Source organism: Notothenia rossii (assembly GCF_949606895.1).
Source record: "Notothenia rossii genome assembly, chromosome: 5".
NCBI lineage: Eukaryota > Metazoa > Chordata > Actinopteri > Perciformes > Nototheniidae > Notothenia > Notothenia rossii.
In genome coordinates, this window is record NC_136903.1 from 10,823,953 (window position 1) to 10,845,706 (window position 21,754).

At 41.1% G+C, this 21,754-nt stretch overlaps 2 protein-coding genes across 3 annotated transcripts in view; both read left to right on the forward strand.

Moving 5' to 3' along the window:
• pparab (peroxisome proliferator-activated receptor alpha b) overlaps positions 1–15,505 on the forward strand; it is a 34,473-nt gene extending 18,968 nt beyond the window's left edge. For both annotated transcript variants that reach the window (XM_079684652.1, XM_079684653.1), the window contains exons 3-7: positions 1,407–1,570; positions 4,142–4,280; positions 7,778–7,977; positions 11,173–11,626; positions 11,858–15,505. In XM_079684652.1, coding sequence (XP_079540778.1) covers positions 1,407–1,570; positions 4,142–4,280; positions 7,778–7,977; positions 11,173–11,626; positions 11,858–12,102 — 1,202 coding nt within the window. In that variant the 3' untranslated portion in view covers positions 12,103–15,505. The remainder of the gene's footprint in view (positions 1–1,406; positions 1,571–4,141; positions 4,281–7,777; positions 7,978–11,172; positions 11,627–11,857) is intronic.
• A 108-nt stretch (positions 15,506–15,613) lies between these two features.
• On the forward strand, positions 15,614–20,810 carry yars2 (tyrosyl-tRNA synthetase 2, mitochondrial). The gene is made up of 5 exons (XM_079684651.1): positions 15,614–17,016; positions 18,190–18,357; positions 18,478–18,633; positions 19,724–19,894; positions 20,410–20,810. Exons 1-5 carry the CDS (start codon positions 16,229–16,231, stop codon positions 20,567–20,569), a joined length of 1,443 nt encoding a protein of 480 aa, XP_079540777.1. The 5' UTR covers positions 15,614–16,228; the 3' UTR covers positions 20,570–20,810.
• The last annotated feature ends 944 nt before the right edge of the window (positions 20,811–21,754 follow it).

A 21,754-nucleotide genomic window follows, 5' to 3' on the forward strand; every position in this document is an offset into this window, starting at 1 on the left:
TTGATTGACATATATTTGAGACACCTCAATAATATAATACATTAACCGTGCTTTACGTGAACCTCATCATGAGTCATGACACAAGAGAGGACGGCAGGACTGTAATTTCCCGTGTTCAGTGAATGCAACAGAGGCAAGTCACCAGACCAATCAGAGAGTTGCATGGGTGCTATACACGTGTGCTTGTGTCATTCAAGCTCGGCTCTGTGTGTGTGTGGCAATAGCGCATTTAGGGAGAGAGGGGCAGAGAAGGCGAGAGAGGGACCGGTGCTAGCGGGGACCGTGATGTTAGCATCTGGTTAGCTAGCTGCACTAACGGACATAAGGAGCTGTCTCCACCACAAGCTGGAGGAGAGTCCTCCCCTGTCAGACTGAGGGGCTCAGGTGAGCTAAAGGACTCTCTGAGTGTTTAGAACGGTTTTGTCACAAATTATTCAAAAGATTATTTCCGCGGCACACCTTCATGTGATCATTATAGTTATACAAACAATAAGAGAATAAATGAAAAACAGGTATGAAATAGCCTACTATAGGGCAGTAAAACAAGATTACAATTTGAAAGGGGAGTGATTTGTAAAATATCCATAAAGAAAAAGAAAATCTGTTTACAGTTCTGTTTCATCTGGGTGTTGTGAGATGTATCCATAGATCTCTTCATGTTGCTCTCAAAGTGCACCAGATTGATGCTTTCAACTTCAATATTTAAAAAAAAATCTTCCCGGGGGAGCATCCCCCCGGACCCCCCTAGAGGAGGTGAGGACCTAGAGGAGGTGAGTACCCCCCTAGAGGAGGTGAGGTCTGCCCCCCACTCATAAAAAATAGCACTTTACCCCTGCCTATATGCCTTGAGCTGATTATGGAGCCTTCATTGTAACAGTAATTAAGATGCAATTAGCCTATATAAAAGGCCTCAAATTTTAAGCATTGTCTGGGCCGTCTTTTTCACTCAATTCTGCAATAGGTAGATCTCGCCTTTCACCTAGGCCGAGGTCGGTGATCTTGGGCTTAAAAAGGTTGGTGACCACTGGTCTACAGCAACAATGGAACTTGTACCTTTTAAAGTCTGTGAGTGTTCCCACTTTCAAATGGCCAAACTAGTTGAGAAAGTCTGTGCACAAAAATGAGCCTTTCCAACTAAAACAAGCTCCAAGGTGCTTTTTTCCCTTCTGCCAAGCACAGATTAGAAGAAAATATCTGTTTTTTTTATTTCTCTGCCGAACTAAAAAACTATAAAAAATCTTAGATAATCGTAATTTAGAGAATTAGCAATATTTAAAATGTATATGATTTGAAGTTCATTTATCACAGAGTGTTTCCGGTAGCACGAGGGTGTATGAGTTCAGTGGTTTAAGATTGTTTTGCTATTTAGAGTTAATTTCATCAGTTAGTTCCTTTGTGTTTTGTAGATGCCCTGACGCCAGCATCCAGCCCGTCCTCAGTTGTTTACGGGGTGGCAGCGGGACAAGAGGATTTCTCATCGTCCTCCTCATCGCTCAATCTGGAGTGTCGGGTCTGTGCTGACCGAGCCTCGGGCTACCACTACGGAGTTCACGCCTGCGAGGGCTGCAAGGTGAGGCGGCATTACACACATGAATCACACAGCCAAACAAGGGATTCTGTGTTTGTATTTGACGTTAGACATTGGTGAAAACCAGCCAAATGTTGGGTTTAGGACTATTGGAGTTAGTGTCGTTCATAATTATTATTGTGAAGATTGAATCTTTGGGTCAGTCATTGTACATGCATCTGCCTTAACCTGTGCCTTTTCTCTCCTAACCGCAAACTGTGTATTACTTACATTACATTACATGTTAGATGCTTTTACTCAATACTGTGGACAATCCCCACAGGAGCAATTTGGGGTGAAGTGTCTTGCCCAGGGACACAACGACATGCTGACTGCAGTGGGGTTTGAACCTGTGCTCCCCTGATCCGAACACCAACGCACGATTCCACTGCGCCACACGCCTCCCTTACTAATACTTTCCCTCCTTTGGTCAATATTTCTGTCAATATCCATCAATCACTTCCTCCTAAAGTCACCCAAACTCAAGCACAGACAATTTCAAGACACTGAAGAGAGTAGGACATGTCAGACCAGAAATCCAGAGGCACTGTGTCTTGTGACTGATGATAACCCCTAAAGAACCACCAGGCTTGACCTTTACAAGAGGTCGCTCAATAATCTTTCAGTTAATTGTTTACCAGCCATGTTGAAGAACAACCCAAGGTTGTTTTTTAAGAGGCAGTGAAGGACAAAGATAGTCTAACTTAAGGTGTGTGCGCATGTAAACAGCTGTAAAACAGTAGGTTATCACAAAAGTCAAGATAAAGTTGTCCAGCTGATTCTACTTTAAGGAAGGAATCATTAAAAGTGACCTATTACCAAATGGTTATTGTAACACAGCTTCTGCAGAGATCTGCATTTCTGTATGCGGCCTTATCACATTTCAAAGGCTACTACAGAATTGCTCTTCCTTTTTGTTATTGTTTTTAAGCCTCTATTCCAATGTTGACAGAGAAATGTCAGGTGATGGAGGGAAGAACATGCGATATAGAGTTGTCTGTAGTAGGGAAAATGTAATCACAGCTAATGGTATTTACTCTATGATTCAGGCCACTGTGATGTCCCAAAGCAAAAAATGTTTGCCAGGATTGTGTCCTCTCAAGCCCTCAGTATCCCATAATTACATTACATGTCACTTGTTAGACGCTTTTATGCAAAGCGATTTACATACTCCATACTGTGGGCAATCCCCACAGGAGCAATTTGGGGTGAAGTGTCTTGCCCAGGGACACAACGACATGCTGACTGCAGCGGGGTTTGAACCTGTGACCCGCTAATCTGAACACCAACGCACAATCCACTACACCACACGCCCCTAATACGCTGCTGGGCCTTGAATTCTAGTTTTCGGCTGGTTGTTTACAACTCCTGAAGTTGAAAACATATCTGATGACCATGACAACACCTGCATTTACTAAGGGGTTTTGATTTGTGTGAGAAAATAACAGATTATTGGCACAAACTGATCCTTTTGATGAACCCTGATAACTTGGTTCTTTTTTTACTATATCAAAACAAAATAAGCAACATCATAGGTATAGAGAAAAAACATCAACATGTTTGTTGTAAATGAAACATGAGTAACTATAAAAAACAGCTAACCTGCTTCTTTTAAAATCTTACATTATTACTCTTATTAGGTCTAATGGAGATCCAACCAACTTCAAAACACTTCAAAAAATGTGACAGGTGAAGTTACCAGAATTTATCTAATTTTGTCCACAAATATGTAAAATATTCTTGTAAAAAAGGACTTCACATACACACACATGCACCCCTCTCTGGTGCATCATTTCCCCCCTGTTATTAGGTGTTGGAACCGTAATAGGAGGAGGCTGACCTCTGTGTTGTTAATACACCGATCCTTCATTACAGAGGACACAAGCCGTGTCGGCAGGACGCCCATTTGGCCTGATCTTCATGTCGCTCTTGTTTTATGAGTGTATATGTGTCTGTGCATGTGAGGTTGGAGGTCAGTGGGTGAGATTCACTCAGAGTTACTTAATATGTGATCACGGGGTTTAAGTGAGCCCCACCAACAACAGCCCATTACCACACGGGTAGTCTTGATGTTTTATGAGCATTTTTGTGTCCTTCATACTGTGTGAGTGTGTGGGTATTTTGGCACCCTGGGTGATACTTTGGATACAATTGCAAATGAGTATGAATAAATATGTTATTAAGCAATTCCCAAGACCATTTTACCATACCCTCTAGCCAACTGCACACATGCTACTAAGTCCATCTGTTCCTCACCAACGTTTAATATTTCTTTTTTTCAAGGTTGTGTAAGTGTGGCCAAACTGATGGTGAAACTCTGTGTCTGATATTGTCACATTGATACGGAAATAAAAAAACTCCTTTGAGCTGGTTTCAAAACAGCAGAGGTTATTAAAAGGCAATTTACTTTGTCCGTGTTTTTTAGCTTTCTTTTCAAACAATGTGTCACTTATTGTCTGACTAATCTGGTCTGGGGTGTTCATGTCTCATTTGGTCATATGGAAATAATTGTATCGAATTACATTTTTGCTCCATTTGTCAACTTTTAAAAATGTTTTCCCCTCATTCCTTCAGGGTTTTTTTCGGCGGACCATCCGTCTGAAGCTGGAGTATGACAAGTGTGAGCGCCGCTGCAAAATCCAAAAGAAGAACCGCAACAAGTGCCAATACTGCCGCTTCCAGAAGTGCCTGTCGGTGGGCATGTCCCACAACGGTGAGTCCTACAGAGTGGGTCTGGGTCTGTTTGAAGCACACACACACACACACACACACACACACACACACACACACACACACACACACACACACACACACACACACACACACACACACGCATGTTTTTAACTTGTGAACACAGTGCAGATGCCAGGAAAGATTGAACAGGCAAGAACACACATAATTAGCGCAAATAAGAAATCTAGCACCGCAGTTGAGTGTCAGGTTGCATGTTAAGGCAAGCCGAAAACTAAAGACTAATCCAGGCTATAATGGAGCTCCTTCAGAGAAATGTACTAATTCAAACAATTGGACCATCTGTATGTTCCTACTTTAGAAGAAGACCGCTTGAATCTGCAATTCATGCAATGGCTGAACCCAGTGACACCCCCCCCCCCTCCCCCGCTCCCCCTCATGGAAATGTATGGAGTGCACTTATTGTAAGCACCAAGAAAACAAGTGCACATTCATAGATATATACTGAATATAAATATATTGCTTAGATAATTGTCATCCAATAACTTTTTTTTAATTTAGTTTTTAATTGGAGCCTCCATTGTTTTACAGCAATACACATTTTTGAAAATTGATTTTAAAAAAAAGGGAGTAAAGTCTCAACATCTTGGGAAAATTAGACTTTTCTCTCACAATAACTTTTTCCAGGAACACTATTTTTTATATATTCTGACTTTTTATATAATAACTGTATTCCTAACATTGAAACATTTAAAAAAAACTATTAAGAACTTACTTTTAAAATCTCATTTTTTTTTACTTAATACTGTAATTCAAAAACGTATCATATCATTTGTGGTTATTATCCAGCACAGGCGTCTACAGTCTGTGTTTCAATCTTGACTGTTTTAGAGAAAACACCTGCACATGCAACATATGAAATCAGCCTTACATAAGCCATACATGATTCTATTGGTGCGGCTCATGTTTTCTAGGAATACAGTAAGAGTGAGGTCAAAGTTTGAGATCCTGGTGAAGGTTGTTTACTATTCCTACACATCCAACGTGGCATGCTGACCCTTGGTCAAGGTCCTGAACTGATTTTGGGGATTAGGCTACGTGTGTGAATCTCTGTTTGTATGCTAGTGTATTTTTAGTAGAAGGATCACCAAGGTCAATGCAATCCGTGGGTTTACTTATAGCCTCGGCAAACTTGCAGATATTCCATACTGGTGTCAGTGAACGTGAGGAGCCAGCGTCTTCATGTTTTTCCCATGGGGTTAATGACTTGCTGTAAGAAGCTTCTTAAGGCATTGCCCAGATTCTGATGATAATACAGTAATGTCTAAAAGTAGTAGTATTTCCGTCAGCTTCACCTCTGTTTAAGCTAAATGTGTATTGAGTTTCATTGGTGTAAATGTAACCGCATAGGGCGGAAGGAGATTTGAGACCGGTGCAACCTGATCTTTTTGGGTCTGTTGTCTAAGTTATAGATTATAGGAATACAGCACAGCTAAGTTTAGAGCTTTGTGCTTATGTTTGTATCGGCAGACATTCAATGTAACAGTTTAGGAATCAGGATGGTTGGTTCTTTTCATTTTTACATATTTCAAATCTGTCCAAAATATGTTGATAAGGGGCCATCATAAAAAATCAGTATGACAGAATGTTAGTTCAATTGTTAAACATTTCTGAAAAGTCTGTGGCTTGCGAGTTGACGCTTTTATCTTCAATTGACTGATTATTCAAATATATGTATGAGTATGTCACATTTTCATTTGTGAAATTGTTAAGAGGCAATCAACATTCTTGTACTGTGATTTCCACAAAATCTTTCTTGGTTTCAAGTTTAATACAACGCTTTATTTTTGTAGAGACTGCTTATAAATGTTGTCCCTTTTTAATGCTGTTGCAACAGCAGTAAAGTGCTTTTATTATCACACTCCAGCACATGTATAACGCCTCTGATCTCATGTACTGACAAGAAGCATTGCAATAAACACCAATGAATGTTGTGATAAAACAACAGCAATATACTTTAAGTCTTGTAGTGGTGTAGCAGGTGTCTCCCTCCACATATGAGCCGTTGAAACAGATGATTTAATGGTATGGCAGACTGTCCACCTCCCCACTCCAGTCACAGACTCATCCCCTTACACTAGATCTTAGCAAATGGACTTACTGTATGCTCAGCTTAACATCACTCACTTCCTCTCATCGTAATTAGACCTGGCTCCTGCCCAGGCTCTCGCTGTGGAGCTTTACCAGCTTCAGATGATCCATCCACTTTGTGAGCAGTAATCTAATGGGCCATCAGTCTGTCTGCTAGCTCAGTATCTCTTCCCCGTTCAGGTCTGCACAGTTAGCTTAGTTTTGTCTCGATAGGGGGGGCGGCTCGTTCGGAAAACAAGGTGGCTCAGATCCCCTTTTATGCTTTTACGGTCTTCTGAATACAGGAAGAAGGTGCAGCTGGATGTTGGGTTCCTAAAGAGCGCTGTGTTTTTCTGCGTACACATCAGATTGTGCACGTTAAATTGGTCGAGGAGGGGTTAAAAACTGTTCAGCTCTAATCTTATTAGTCAAATAGGATCAGGCCGTCTGAGAGATGCTGGCACCCTCTCGTAGAAAAACAACTCCTGTCTAGTGTTGAGGCCCACCTGACAACCATAGTAACCTGTTGTGTTCATAATTCCCTGTCAATAATGCATTAAAAAGAAAATGCATGAATAATCCTACCAAAGCGTTGACACTGGTTAACCCTTTGAAGCAGAGATTTTCCTCCCAAAAATGTTTGTTGACGATAATTATAAAGGATAATAAATCTATTCTGATTTATTTGGACTTCATTTTAGTGTCTCTGTGTACTATTACAATAAAGAAATCCATATAATGTAGGGTTCCTATTGTCCCATCAAGTTCAACCGTGATGACTGAGTGAACCCTATTCTTTGGATTTATCATCATTTATTAGGATTCCCAGTTGCTCCAGCTGGAACCCAGAAAACATTCATTTGACTTGATTAAAGTGAAATATGTGGACCTTGATTCTATCAGAATTGAAAATCAGCCAGAATATCATGGATGCAGTGCACACGTTTTACAGGACAGAACTGACAGTCAGAACTAAATAGCAACCCAGAATATGGTGCTGGGTGGTTTTGGCCAGGCTTTGGCACCATTGCTTTGCCAGGTGTTGTTTTTATTGCCCAGAGGACTCATGGAACTATTCTTGGATGCATTCACTGCCAGAGTGAGACTGAAACAGTCAGGTGATGTGTTGGTCGGGTCTGTTTGTCCTGGCCTTTTGGCCTCTCTGAAATATTCACTAAAATCGAGTGTGTGCGTGTGGGTGTAGTGCGTACATCAAGTTATTGATCAAGTTTGGTGCATGTTTTAAACTTGGTCTCTTCTTGCTCTTATACAGTCATTCTGTCTGTGTTTTTAAAATGTACTGTTTAAATGCATTTTTTGTGTTTTCAAATAACAAATAAACTTAAATCTGTAATCTGTAGTCTGACTTTCTGTCTGCTTTGCTTACAGCCATCCGTTTCGGTCGGATGCCGCAGTCAGAGAAGCTCAAACTGAAGGCGGAGATGGTGACGGGGGACCGGGAGGTGCAGGACCCTCAGGTAGCCGATCAGAAGACCCTGGCCCGGCAGATCTACGAGGCCTACCTCAAGAACTTCAACATGAACAAGGCCAAGGCTCGAACAATTCTCACGGGCAAGACCAGCACCCCTGTACGTTGATTAAGAGTAGTGGGTTGGTGAGTGAAAGGTGTTGCATGTGTGGATCGCGTGTTCACGGCTCTTTAACAGAATTTCCTCATAGGTCGAGGTCATCTTGTCTTGCAACTTTTAATTTATTCATCCCCATTGGAGGGGTTTAAATCAAATTCTGAGCACATTCAAAATTTGCAATCAAACTCGTTTCTCAATATGACCTCAGAGATTATGATCAGCCAGCCAATGACAGAAATAACTTGCTCAACATGCAGTTAAAGCCAATACAAGCTGGACGAGGAAACATCTGTATCTGTATAAAGAGCCATAACTTCGGCCCATTCCCAAACCGCCCCCCTACACCCTACCCCTCCGTTTGCGCGTTTACGCGGAGGGTCCGCCATATTGAGGGCTGTTTCAAACCAACGACTGTGGAGCGGTGTGGAGGGGGAGTGGGCTATCAAGCCCTCAAACAGCGAGTCTGCAGCGGTGCTGACTTGAGACCGGTCTCTACCTGACCGGAGTCACGCTGTGTGTGTCCGTGAGGAAACACACTGTTTACAAGTAGTTCCAGCAAACATCCACTGATAAACTGCGATGTTAACAACCTCATGATAACCTCACATGTTTTAACTTAGGATCAAACCTCTGTTTAGTCTAGAAAAAGGTCAATGTGTGTATTTTATTATAAAGTTGTGTATATTTACAGACTGTTGCAAAAACTAAGAAGCTTATAAACATCAGGTTTAAAACTAAAAGAGCTTTACAAAAAAGTAACCCAATGAAAGATGTTTGGAGTTTTATTTGAGTTATTAATTAAAAAAAATTGTCTAAGAGATGCTGATTTGAAACCGTTGTTACATACAGTTACGGAATTTCCTGTTTCTGCCGGAGAGAGGGGAGCCCGTCCCAAAGCTTGCTGCTGTATTTACTCCCTCCACCTGACAGGAGGGAGCCTCGTTGAGCTGCGAGTGTGGCTACAGACGGAGGGGTAGGGTCGAGGGAGTGGTTTGGGATTGGGCCTTCATCCTTCACTGCCTGGTTCCCTCGATGGCGGCTCTCTATTCATCAACCATCACCCACCCCTAAACATTCCCGAAGCCTTGTTTCTTTCATTCCGTTTATACGAGAAAAGAGGGGCTGACGGGGGGAGGGTCATGGAATGCAGCTCAGAGGTTTTCTGAATTCTATGAATGGATGTGTGTAGGTGTGAATTAGGTCGAGAGGGACAGGTCAGTCCAAGGGCAGCTCCATGTTCACACACAGACTGCGCTCACTGCTGCTGCAGATCAAAGCATCTAGATGGATAAGTGTCCTTTTTAGACTACAAAGGGATTCTGGGGTTTGCATCCATTAGAAAGCAGTCAGTTGCAAAGAGACACAGTGTTTGATCCACCCTTTGATTTGCATGTTCATTCATGGTGTAACGGACCTTTTACACAACGAACTCCCTATAAAGTCATATTGTACCATGTGCCACTACTACAGTATGTGTATGAATCCCAAAACATTTTGATTCTAAAATAGTTTTGAGCAGTATTACTTAAAAGGAGTTGTTGCATCGTGCAATATTTTAAGACTACATTAAGTTATTTTCTGACAATGGTTCCAACACCATCAAATGGTTAGTAACTCTCCTGCAAAATCCAACCTCAACTTATTTGCATCTTAATTGAGCCAGACATTTCCCCTCAGGTTAGACTCATCGGTCTCATTGTGTGGGAGGAACGATGAGCTATAATCATGTCACTCTCAGATTTGATGAACAGTGAATATCAGGTTTATTGTCTGACTTAACTGGTTTTACTGTGGTACGATCCAACTTAACATTATGTACTGTCTTTGTGGATGTCTTAAGCTGCCAAAAAAATAAAGCAGCTACAAAAAGCGGTTACTTTCGCCCCAGGGTCACATAGGGTCACATTGTGCAATATAGACACGTTTTAGAAATGAAACAAGAGATTGACTATTACCAATCGGGCTGCAACCGACGTTTACTTTTCATAATTGATTGACTTTCCAATCATCCTATTGAGTTCTTTGAGTAGGGCTAAATGGATCCATTTAGTTGTGTTGCAGCAGTTAGTCAGGTAAAGTGCTTTCAGTGTAGCACCCGTGACCCTCTTTACAGAATAAACTGTATGAATATTTATAGAATAGACTGACCTACAAACCCCTCTTGAGGTTGTGGCTACACAGTCAAGGAAAGTGATTTTGTCGTCATGGAAATCTTAAGAGTCAACAAGGGCTGTGGGCTTAGTAGCTTTCTCCACCCAGTGACATAAAAACACCTGAGGCTTTGTTTATAATAAGATGTCAACTTCGGCTTTTTTGTTTCTGTCAGATCACATATCCTCAATAAAATTAGTGAGAACAAAAAGTGTTAAGTATATCCATTTAAAAAGTGATTTATTGTACAAGGTTGTTGTGTCATCTGTTATGAGTTATCTCATGATCCAGTGTTGCATTGACGTAGAAGTTCCCTAAAATTAAACTGCTGGGTGTCATGTCGCTCATACCTTTCCTTGTTGCACTATAGCCCAGATTTAGCCCTTCTGAGTCAAAGCACACATCCAATGTCATCTGATCCAGGTTTAGCTGCTCCTCATATGTTGTAACTGTCCACTGTTGGAAGACTGACGCAGCTAAAAAGAAAAACTATTCGGTAGAATCAAAAGCATCACTGCTAGCCCGGTGCACATTAAAAACATTCCTCTGTACCTCTACAACATTATAATGATGAGTAGACTTAAGTGTCCAATATATTTACTTCTTCTTTTTTACATATTTTTGAGTTTGCCCTTGCAAGCCCTTTTTGCTCTGACACCTTTGGACTTTCAAAACAGCTCTGTTCTCAAATGTCAAGAGATATGATTTGAAGCTAAGTCTTCCTTTGAGTGACGCATAATAATATAGCTGTTGGTTAAAGGAGAGTAAATATATCATTGTGGAAATATTCGAGTGGCAATAATAGCTCTGGCTAATTAAGCCTCTCCTTTCTGCAAGGATTTTAGGTAAACATATACTTTTTCATGTCGTTGAGGTTTGCTGACTCAGTTTTTTCCATATTTATACAGTCACGTTTACTTATGTGATGTTTTCCGAAATAACAGTACAAACTGAACTGTGTGTGTTTGGCATTTGAACTGGAAACCCATTTTTAACCATACTCTACATGTTTAGGTCCTAAAAGTTTATCTTTTTTCTCCGCAGCCTTTTGTCATCCATGACATGGAGACCCTGCAGTTGGCAGAGCAGACGCTGGTGGCAAAGATGGTGGGCTCAGCGGGACCCCTGAAGGACAGGGAGGCAGAAGTTCGGATCTTCCACTGCTGCCAGTGCACCTCGGTGGAAACCGTCACCGAGCTCACAGAGTTTGCAAAGTCCGTCCCCGGGTTCTCGAGCCTGGACCTCAACGATCAGGTGACTCTTTTGAAATATGGAGTGTACGAGGCCCTCTTCGCCATGCTCGCCTCCAGCATGAACAAGGATGGGCTCCTGGTGGCGTACGGCTCAGGCTTCATCACCCGGGAATTCCTCAAGAGCTTGCGGCGGCCCTTCAGTGACATGATGGAGCCAAAGTTCCAGTTTGCAATGAAGTTTAACGCCATGGAGCTGGACGACAGTGACCTGGCTCTGTTTGTGGCTGCCATCATCTGCTGTGGAGGTAAAGATACAGGAACAATAACATTTACACATAAACAACTCGTTTGCTATTTGGGAGATTAGAAGTTATTTTTCCTTTGGCTCTTTAAGGACTTTTAATCAATCTCAAAGCAAATGCTTCTGTTATACACCAAAGGAATTCTGGTATAACCTTGCCATTGAATTAGTTCATTCCAACAGGAGATTATATTTAAATCGTCTCACTCGAGTTTGTTTTGCTTCCTCTGATCAGACCGCCCAGGCCTGGTGAACGTGACGCACATCGAGCGGATGCAGGAGAGCATTGTGCAGGTGCTTCAGCTCCATCTGCTGGCCAATCACCCCGACGACTCTTTCCTCTTCCCCAAGATGCTGCAGAAACTGGCCGACCTCCGGCAGCTGGTCACTGAGCACGCTCAGCTGGTACAAGAGATTAAAAAGACAGAGGACACGTCCCTGCACCCGCTCCTGCAGGAGATCTACAGAGACATGTACTGAGGGGTTGTGGAGGAAGAACAACCAGGAGAGGCACTATACAAATCATCTCCTTTTTTTCAGGGACAGAAGAAGAAGAGTCCTCCATAAGCTAGGTTGAACCACTTAAACCCCCATAATGCAACAGGAGTAACCTTTGGATTCAAGACGCTGATGATTGTCTTTGTTTGACAAAGTGCTCCTCGCTCCATTGTGTGGCGCTTCATTAGCAGAGAAGATGTGATGTACAGCTGATTGAGCCCCTATCTAGAAACCAGTGTATGCCATCTCTGACCAAACCCTCAATGCTGATTTGAAGTATTTGAGGTGACCTCCTTGGTTGTCCCAATCCTAAACCCCTAACAAAGCCCTAAAATGAGGAAAGAAAGTGAACTTGATAGTCACCACTCCAGCAGTATGCTTGAAATCAGATTTGTATACTGATGTCAAAGAGCCATATACCTTCACAGCTAACAACACCCAAATGACCTTATTGGGCAGCAACACTAAGGCAGTATCAACACAGTGTTCAAGCAAGGCAGATTCTGCCAAATTGGATGTCAATAAAGGTTGGTGATGGTTATCCATGCACCTGCCCCCCACCATTACTCTACACCTGTTTTATACCCAGAGACACACTTGTGCTGCTCCTGAAAATAAGCATGTATTTGTACTGTAAGCCATACTGTGTTTGTAATGATACTGGAAATGTTTTGGAAATGCATATTCTTTTCACTTCCTCACAAGACATTGTCAAGACTTGGTTTGGAACTTCATCACATATTACTCAAAATCCAGGCAAACTTATTTTTGCACTTCAGATTAAGATAGCTATTTCTTTTTAAAAAATGTTTGAAGTTTCTTCACTAATTCAACATGGCACTATTTTATACCATACCTCTGATAAATGCCTTTCTTACAAAACACATGCACACAGACATTTGGCATTGTTTTGTCTCCTGGTATTCAAGGGCTAACGCCACAATAAACTGGGTTACAATCTTAGAACTGGCCAAAGAAAAAACCTAAAAACAGATTTCATAGAAATGTACTTATCTGATTTTTTATTTCTGAAGCAGTAAAGCACCGTCCCTCATTAATAATCGTATTATTATTATTATTGTTTCTCTACTTCTCATTGTAGTCTTTCTGCCTTTCACTGGCTGTGTTTGGTCCTCATAACATATGCACATGTTCTATATTATTGCAAAGGAAAAGCACTATACCTTTTTAATTTAAAGGTTTTGTTTAGCTCATGCAGTTTCTCTGGCAAACTGTAGGCAAGACAAACACAGGCATGTTGCCGTCTGCACTTATTCAATTATGTAAGTAAGATAAATGGCTTGAAGATTAGACTTTGTTTTAGCAACACACGTGATTGGTGAAGGATGAAGACCAAATACATTTCCAGAAGATGTTTTTTCTCTATCTATGCTGATAACGGTGCATGTGAAGAGGCCAATCCTGTATGTTGTTGAAATATTGCCTTCGCTAAATGCTACATAAAGACCTAAAGCAATATCTAAATGTAAATCTGAATTTCCTTATCCAAACAAAATCTACTAAAATCATGAAATTATTGAAATTCAATCACCAGAAATGGACCTTGTGCTTATAATTACATCACATTGTATAAACAGAGTGTATTGTACATAGCCGAAATGTTCTGCTCTCCCTGACTCTTGAGGTATACAAGGTACTAATGATGATCAACTTTTGTATTCCTCCGTTTGGTAAATACTTTTAAATGTTTGAAATTTTACAGTTAATGTACTTATGTACTGTATGTTTTTTTTGCTTAAATGCCACATACTTGTGTTTTAATTGAATTGGATCATATTTTTATACTAAAGTATATATGTATGACTAAATCAGATAATTATGTATTTGACGATTGACGAGTGCAGTGTAGATAGACTTAAAGTTAACAGGGCAACTGGTAATCTGAGTATACATAGATCTGAATCCCGTTGGGGACATTCCTTTTGTTAATTGCTATTTTTAGATAGAAAACCATCAAAGCTGCAGTATGCATTCAGTTCATTTCAACTGTATTTCATTTATTTGTTGAATTAAGCTCTTATGATTTGAAGTGAAAGCATACGTGGGCTGTGCAGGGCTGTAATAGCTCACAGCAGTGGATTCAAACTTGACCTCCATGACCTTTTTATCATTTGAAAAATCAAACCACAGCCCAGCACTGATCGGACAGTATTGGTCTCCTCTTTTTATACTGTGTTCTCAGGTTGCAAACTCTCATATGTAATATACAGTATATTCACAGAATGTTATCATCAGAAATACTCCATAGTTGCCTCCTGTTGTTGAACAAACCATCTATTTGTTTTAACACATCACATCTCTGTGGATTATATAGAGAATGCAGTCATAGTTTGCAACAGTAAAGAAGATGCAGAATGTACTGTTTAATAATCCGGTTTTTGTCGCACTTGTTGTCTGACTTTCCTCTCCTCCCTCGCTGCTATATTCTACTAACTCACAAAACATTTCTTATGCCATGAGTAGATTACTGACTTTTAAACTGCCTCTACTTACTTCGTATACCTTCTCACAGAATGTCAGTCCCATATGCAGAATTTATTCAATGCAGCTCGGTTTTTTTCCCTCGCAAGATTTTCGGGAATTGTAGTTCCCAGTAACGCATTGGGATAAACCTCAAACACTCTGTGCCTTAGCGTGTGCCTATGCCATAAAACACTAGAGATTCAGATAACACACATACTTTGACAGTGTTTATGTCATCAGCTACATGTAGAATGAATGTTTGAAACACAATAGAGCCACGCAGACAGGAAATTGTCACAGGAGATTAAGGAAAAATGTCCTACACAGAGACAGAAATGCTATTGAAGCTTCATTACGGTACAAAAAAAGGAGAAAAACGAAAAGCAAAATGGTTGAAACGCTAGAGCCCTAGAGGAAAAGTCGTGTAAATATTGATGTCTGCTTTCCCTTAGGAATGTTTATTTTGTGTTGAATTGACAAGGGACTTTTTTACTTGTATCAGGGAAACAGTCTTCCTTTGTTGAACTAGCTATCTTTCTGAAAGGAGATCATAGTGCTCCACCTTACAGCACACAAACAAAAAACCCCAACAAATATTGATTGATAATGAAATGACAGTTTATTTTACTTTCAAAACCTGACAGAACAATTTACCAGAGGGCAGCAGTCATAGGAATTAGGTATTTGATTTTTTTTTTTCTTCCTGGATTTAATGGAGTTTGTTTTTGTGGCTATAGTGTCATGCAAAGAGATAACAGAGAGTGTCTTTGGATGTGTTGTTAATGTGTAATGTGGCTTGGTAAAAATGCTGTAAATGTTTGATGAATGTATATCTAGTCATTTAAATAATGGAACAAGTTGACATTGAATGGATTTTTAAATAAAATTATTTTTAAATCCACCACATTTTGTTTGTTTGATTGGAAAAAGACAATAACAGTTTTTTGTTTTTTTTAAACGTTTGATTACATTCACCCTTTTCCCCTCTATATTAGGTTTATACAGTACCATTGTGAGCTGAAAATGTCTAGAGTCTAAGGTACTTTATTTTCAAAACACTAGTTATATTTACACTTAACTATAAGCTGGTCACCTAGGCCTGATGCAAGTTGCCTTCTTTTGGTGTACATTTAAACCTGCAACTATAATTGTAACTATAATGTATTTTCTTTGTAAAATTGAGTGAACAATAATGTGCACGTACTGCTTTTTGCTACACTATCAACCAAAACTAAAATGAGCAGGCCCTCTAGTATTACCTAGTCATAAAACCCTTTCTTGCAGGAAGACCACAAGTCCCGAAAACTAGTTTTAATACAAGATGCAAATTTACTACATCTCTTTAAATAATTTCTTTAGGTGGTGCTGACATAGTAACGAACGAACGAAGAAATGGATATTCTTTGCCCCTAGACCCCTTAGCTGCTTTTAGGCCATTGGAGATCTGCCCCCCAGCCCAGATAATGCTTGGTTTTCATTTCACTGCATGCATACAGTATTTTAAGTACATGCATCCTTATGTTTTCACTGTGCTTCAGCACCCGTGCATTAGAGGCGCTATACTCAAAACAAACTCCTCGTGACTCTCAGCTCCTCCTCCGTGTTCTTGACACATTAGTCCAACATGGCAGCGTCCATGGCAGGAACCTGCCGTTATATATCGCTGCATGGATCCTTTATTCTACTAAGGCGAACACGTCTTTACCTCACACTCAAATCTAAGTTTCACTGCACAGCCCCTGCACATAACGGGCTGCTATTTACTCTAAATAAACGCGGTATTCTGAAGAACTCTTTCCCAGAAGACGCAGCTCAGGACCGGCTTCCTCGGCTGCTCCAGTCCGGGGCTCAGACTGTGTACTGCGGCTTTGACCCCACGGCCGACAGCCTCCATGTGGGCAACTTGCTCGCTATCATCGGCCTGCTGCATTTCCGCAGCGCCGGGCACCATGTCCTCGCTGTGCTCGGAGGGGCCACGGCACAAATCGGAGACCCAAGCGGGAAAACGAGCGAGAGGGAGCGGATGTCTGCGGAGGTTGTGGAGGAGAACACCCGCAGCATACGGGAGAGTATCCAGAGGATTTTCACCAACCACGAAGTGCACTTTCAGGACAATTCCAAGAAGCTGGGCACGGTGACTGTATTAAATAACCTGCACTGGTACAAGGACTGGAGCGTGGTGGGCTTCCTGTCGGAGGCCGGGAGGCACCTCCGGATGGGCACAATGCTGAGCCGCCACAGCGTGCAGACCCGGCTGAAGAGCACGGACGGGATGAGCCTCACGGAGTTCACCTACCAGATGTTCCAGGCTTATGACTTCCACCACCTCAACCAGATATACGGCTGCAAGATCCAGCTGGGGGGCTCCGACCAGCTGGGCAACTTGATGTCTGGACATGAGTACATTCACAAGTAAAGGCCCCTTCCTAATTAGATAATAGTAAAAGTTATTGCAATGTCTCTGCTTTGAGTGTTCAGAGTAGGGCTGGGTAATATCAACATTGTCACGTTTTAGCGGTTACTATGCTATTGCTGCTTTTGATTTTTAAGTAATCAGTAATGTGGTTTTATTTTCCAAGTGGGTAAATAATAGTAAAGCAACTACAGCTATTACATTCAGAAAAATACTCACTGTAAAGCAACCTTTAAACCAAGAAAAATAAAACACTTCTTCAAAATATACAAAATCTAAATCGATATCTGGGCTCATATTACTATATTTAATAATAATAACAATAATGCATTTTATTTATGGACACCTTTCAAAGCTCTCAAGGACACCTTACAGAGCATCATTAAAAACAAGCAACCAAAGAAGATCAAACAGTAATTCAAGACTTAAAAAACAAAGACTTAAAAACGACAATCAGTTTAGAATAATTAACATATTGAATACGCCAGTTTAAAAAGGTGGGTTTTCTGGCTGGATTTGAAAGTTGAGAGTGAGTCCATATTGCGGATGTCTCGTGGGAGAGAGTTCCAGAGACGGGGGGCAGAGTGGCTGAAGGCTCTTGACCCCATGGTGGGCAGGCGGGCAGAAGGTACAGTGAGTTGGAAGATCGGAGGGCACGAGAGGGAGTGTAGATGTGAAGGAGTTCAGAGAGATATGGAGGTGCAAGAGTGTGAAGGGCCTTGAAGGTGATTTTCGAATTTTAAAATCGATGCGGTATTTAACGGGGAGCCAATGAAGTTGTTGAAGAACCGGAGTGATATGATCAATGGAAGGAGTTCTGGTAATGATACGGGCGTCCAACATTTTTATATAATATAGATATATTGGCTAACCCTTGGTCAGGTCAGGAACTTATGAACCGAATGTGATCTTTTGTTAATTAGAAACAATTTATGATTTCTAACTTCTGAACTAAATACAAATCTGTAAGATTCAATTTGGAGGCACCGAGCAGCTGGACAATTTGATGTAACACCTCACCAGGAAATCCTTTCTAACTATAGGCTAATGTTTTTGTCCTTGTTCGGCACAATTTATCACAATTGGATTGAAATCAAACAACATTTTGAAAATACAACATGATCATCACTGTTTGATTCCAGTCTGAAATGTTTGTTTTTTTTTATCTGCAGAGTGAGCGGTGAGGAGGTGTACGGCCTGACCCTCCCTCTGGTGACCAGCACTGTGGGGGACAAGCTGGGGAAGACCGCCGGCAACGCAGTGTGGCTCAACAGAAACAAGACGTCTCCCTTCGAACTCTACCAGTTCTTAGTCAGGCAGCCAGACGCCATCGTGAAACAGTAGGTGAAGATTAAGCCTGTTGCACAGTGGTGGAAGAAGCAATATGTACCACACAATCGTACTTAAATACATTAATTGGTTGTTTTGGCTTATGAATATTTTTGCTTTTGTTATTGCAGTTACCTGAAGCTGTTCACCTTCCTGCCTCTGGCGGAGGTGGAGAGGGTGATGGAGCAGCAGAGAGAGGATCCAGAGAAACGCCTCGCACATAAACGTCTGGCCGCAGAGGTGACCAAACTGGTGCATGGGAAGGAAGGCCTCGAGAGTGCAAAGAGGTGAGAACACGCTATATGTGCTTTTCCTGTATATCTAATGCTCTTTTATTTATGCTACGTTCTACATTCTAATATAATTCTCTGCATTTTGCCATATTGTCATATTTTCATTCATTCAAGTGTTTTAGTTTTTAAGGTTCTTTGTTTATTCAAATTTACATTTAGTGTAAATACCTGTCTTTAGTGTTCTTTTTTTTTTAATGCTAAATTGTTTCATAAAAATACTTATTTTTTATTATCCTTATACATTTATTTTTGTACCTACTATTGCAACTTATTTTCTCCGATTGTTTATGTTCGCACAACCAGATACCAAATCAAATTCCTTGTATGTGTAAACGTACCTGGCAATAAACTTGATTCTGATTCCGGTTCTGATACATACTTTCTTTGAATTGGGTTTAAGGGAGCAGCAACTCATTCAGTTTGAGAATAAAAGGCTATAACTGAAAATGTCACTCTTCTTTGATTGCCCCATGACCTCTGACCTCCTTAGCCGCGTTCACAGCGGAGTACTTTTCCCCTTTAGTTCCGTTAGTACCCCTTATGTTGCGTTCACACCAAAAGGAATACTTAGTGCCGGGAACCTTTACCCCTATTTTTAGTGCCTGCTGGTGGTACTATCCTGGGGAGAAAAAAGTACCAATTTCTGATTTGCTGGGCGAATTGCAAACCACGCCCCGTAAAACTCTGAAAACGTTTTGTGAAGCCGCCATTGTATTTGTGGCATTAGCATTATTAGCACTAGCATTAGCCCCGCGCACCAACGGACAGAGAATAACTTAGGGCAACACAAAAAAAAAACATGGGAGCGGTGGAGATGAGGAGGTGTCGGCGTTCTGGCCGGAAGGCTTCAGTAGAAGCTGCTGGGAGTCCCCGCAGCTTCTACTTCCAGCCGGAGACTCCGGGTGGCAGCATACGGCTAATTTGCGTAATCTTCCCTCAGGGAAAAGTACTCCGGTGTGAACGCGATTGGTATTTAGTGCCCTGGGGTATAAGTGCCGGGGCACTAAGTGCCGGAAAGAACCCGGCTCTTGCACAGGGGGTAATCCTCAGACAAGAACAGTTATATTTTATATTCTTTTTCCAGATGTACAAATGCGCTGTACCACAGCAGCGTGCAGGCTTTGGAGGAAATGAGTGACGAGGAGCTTCAGCAGCTCTTCAAGGAGGCTCCCTTCCACGAGCTGCTGTTGGAGCCGGGGACCACGGTCGTAGATGCCTGTCGCAGCGTCAACGCCATCCCAGAGGGACCCAGAGGGTAGGTTGTCCTGTTTTAAATCAACAGTCCGAAAGCTATCTGATATCATAATCTGGAGCTTAAATCATCTCACAATATTTTGGGGTCAGCTCTGGTTGAGGAAAGCGACTATAGCACAGTGTTTGGTTAAAGGTCCAGTTTGTAGGATTAAGCTGCACTTAAGAGTGAGGGTTTCAGAAAGCAACACACCAAACAACTTTCCCTTTCAAGGATGTAGAGAACTACAGAGACGTTCTGTTCTGGAGTCAATTGCTTAACTCTATGATCAACAGTACCAACTACGATCTTTAAAAAAAATGTTGGCAACACAATTTCATCAATAGTGAAAATGCACCTTATTGTCTAAGACTATATAATGGAATACTTTACTATGACTTTTTTTCAGCATGCTATATTCAAACAAAATATATACAATTGATACATACATATATAAATGATGTGAAACAAAGAAGAGCATCACTTATTATCTAGCATAAACTGTGCACTAACTGACTGTTTTAATTGTTTGTGTGCAGGTATCAAATGGTGTTGGCGGGAGCCGTGTCGATCAACCACATGTGTGTGGACAAACCAGAGCATGTGCTGATCCCCAAACTCCATATCTTATCAAATGGACTTTCCTTGCTCAAAGTGGGCAAGAAGAACTTCTACATCATCAAGTGGCTCAGTCTCTGAGGCCGTCACGCTGCTCTGACACAGGACCAGTTTGACCTTACCTTTGATGGACTGATTGGGAAGGTGGGAAGGTAGGCGACTCTACCTCTGAAAGATCAGTCATGATGTGGATGGATTCATATTTTGGGACATTCTTGTTTTTTTTGGCTTAAAACCTTGAGTTGGGCCAATTATTGTCATAAATATGTATATGTACAGACATTTATCTAAAGCTATGGTATTAAAAAGCGTTTGATATAAAGATTGTGGCCTGCTGACTTTCTACTGCTGCTAAAGAGATTTTGGAAAGTGAACACTAGAGGGCAGCCTTGTCCAAGTCATAATGGTGATATTACCCACAGCTGCGCTTCTTCCCCTGCTGACCCAACAGGTCATTAATAGCTGACGGTAAAATTAAGTTGCATAATTTCTCGCAAACAGTTTATAGTTCTATTTTAGGCTTATCTTGTTTTTTCATCTTTATGTGAACATGAGGTCCACATGTCTCTTATTGTGGCTGATCTTTCTGTCTTACTGGTCGAAGGTGTAAACTGTAGCACAAAGAAAAGAATGAGGATTTGGATAAATTCCCCCAAAAAACATCCACTTTGAAGATTGTTTGGAGAATCCAAAAATGTGATAATTATATATATATATTTTTTTAAATGTCAAGGGTTTGGCATTTCCTTTTCCCCTGCAGTACAGTGTTCACTGTGGTGTAAATAACTCGTACTATCAGCATGCAGGGCCTTTGCCTGTCATTCTTTGTTCTTGTTTCTTGCCTTTGCAGACTATTGAATTGGAAAAATATTTTCAAGGCTCTCTAGTTCTTGTACATCTGTTCTTCAATTTTCTCCTGGGGGCCGGTGGAGATGAGGACGGACTCTGGTGTGTGCTGACCTTGACTTACTTCTCAGCTCCAGAGAATTGGTGGGAATACCATATCATAAGGATACCCTTTTACCCAGTTTGCAGATTTGTTTTTACATGCTGGGCATTGTTGGATTGTTCGTGGATGGATGGGGGGGGGGTATACCTTCCTCAACAGTGACCACTACACCTTGAGGCTTTAGCTTTCCAGAATCAGTTATATCTCTCTCTCTATATATATATTAATTTTTTTCTGATTTGTATATGTATTTAAGATATTTATAAAATGTGTTGTTTAATTAAAGAAATTAGGCCTTAGATGTATGAAAGGAATAG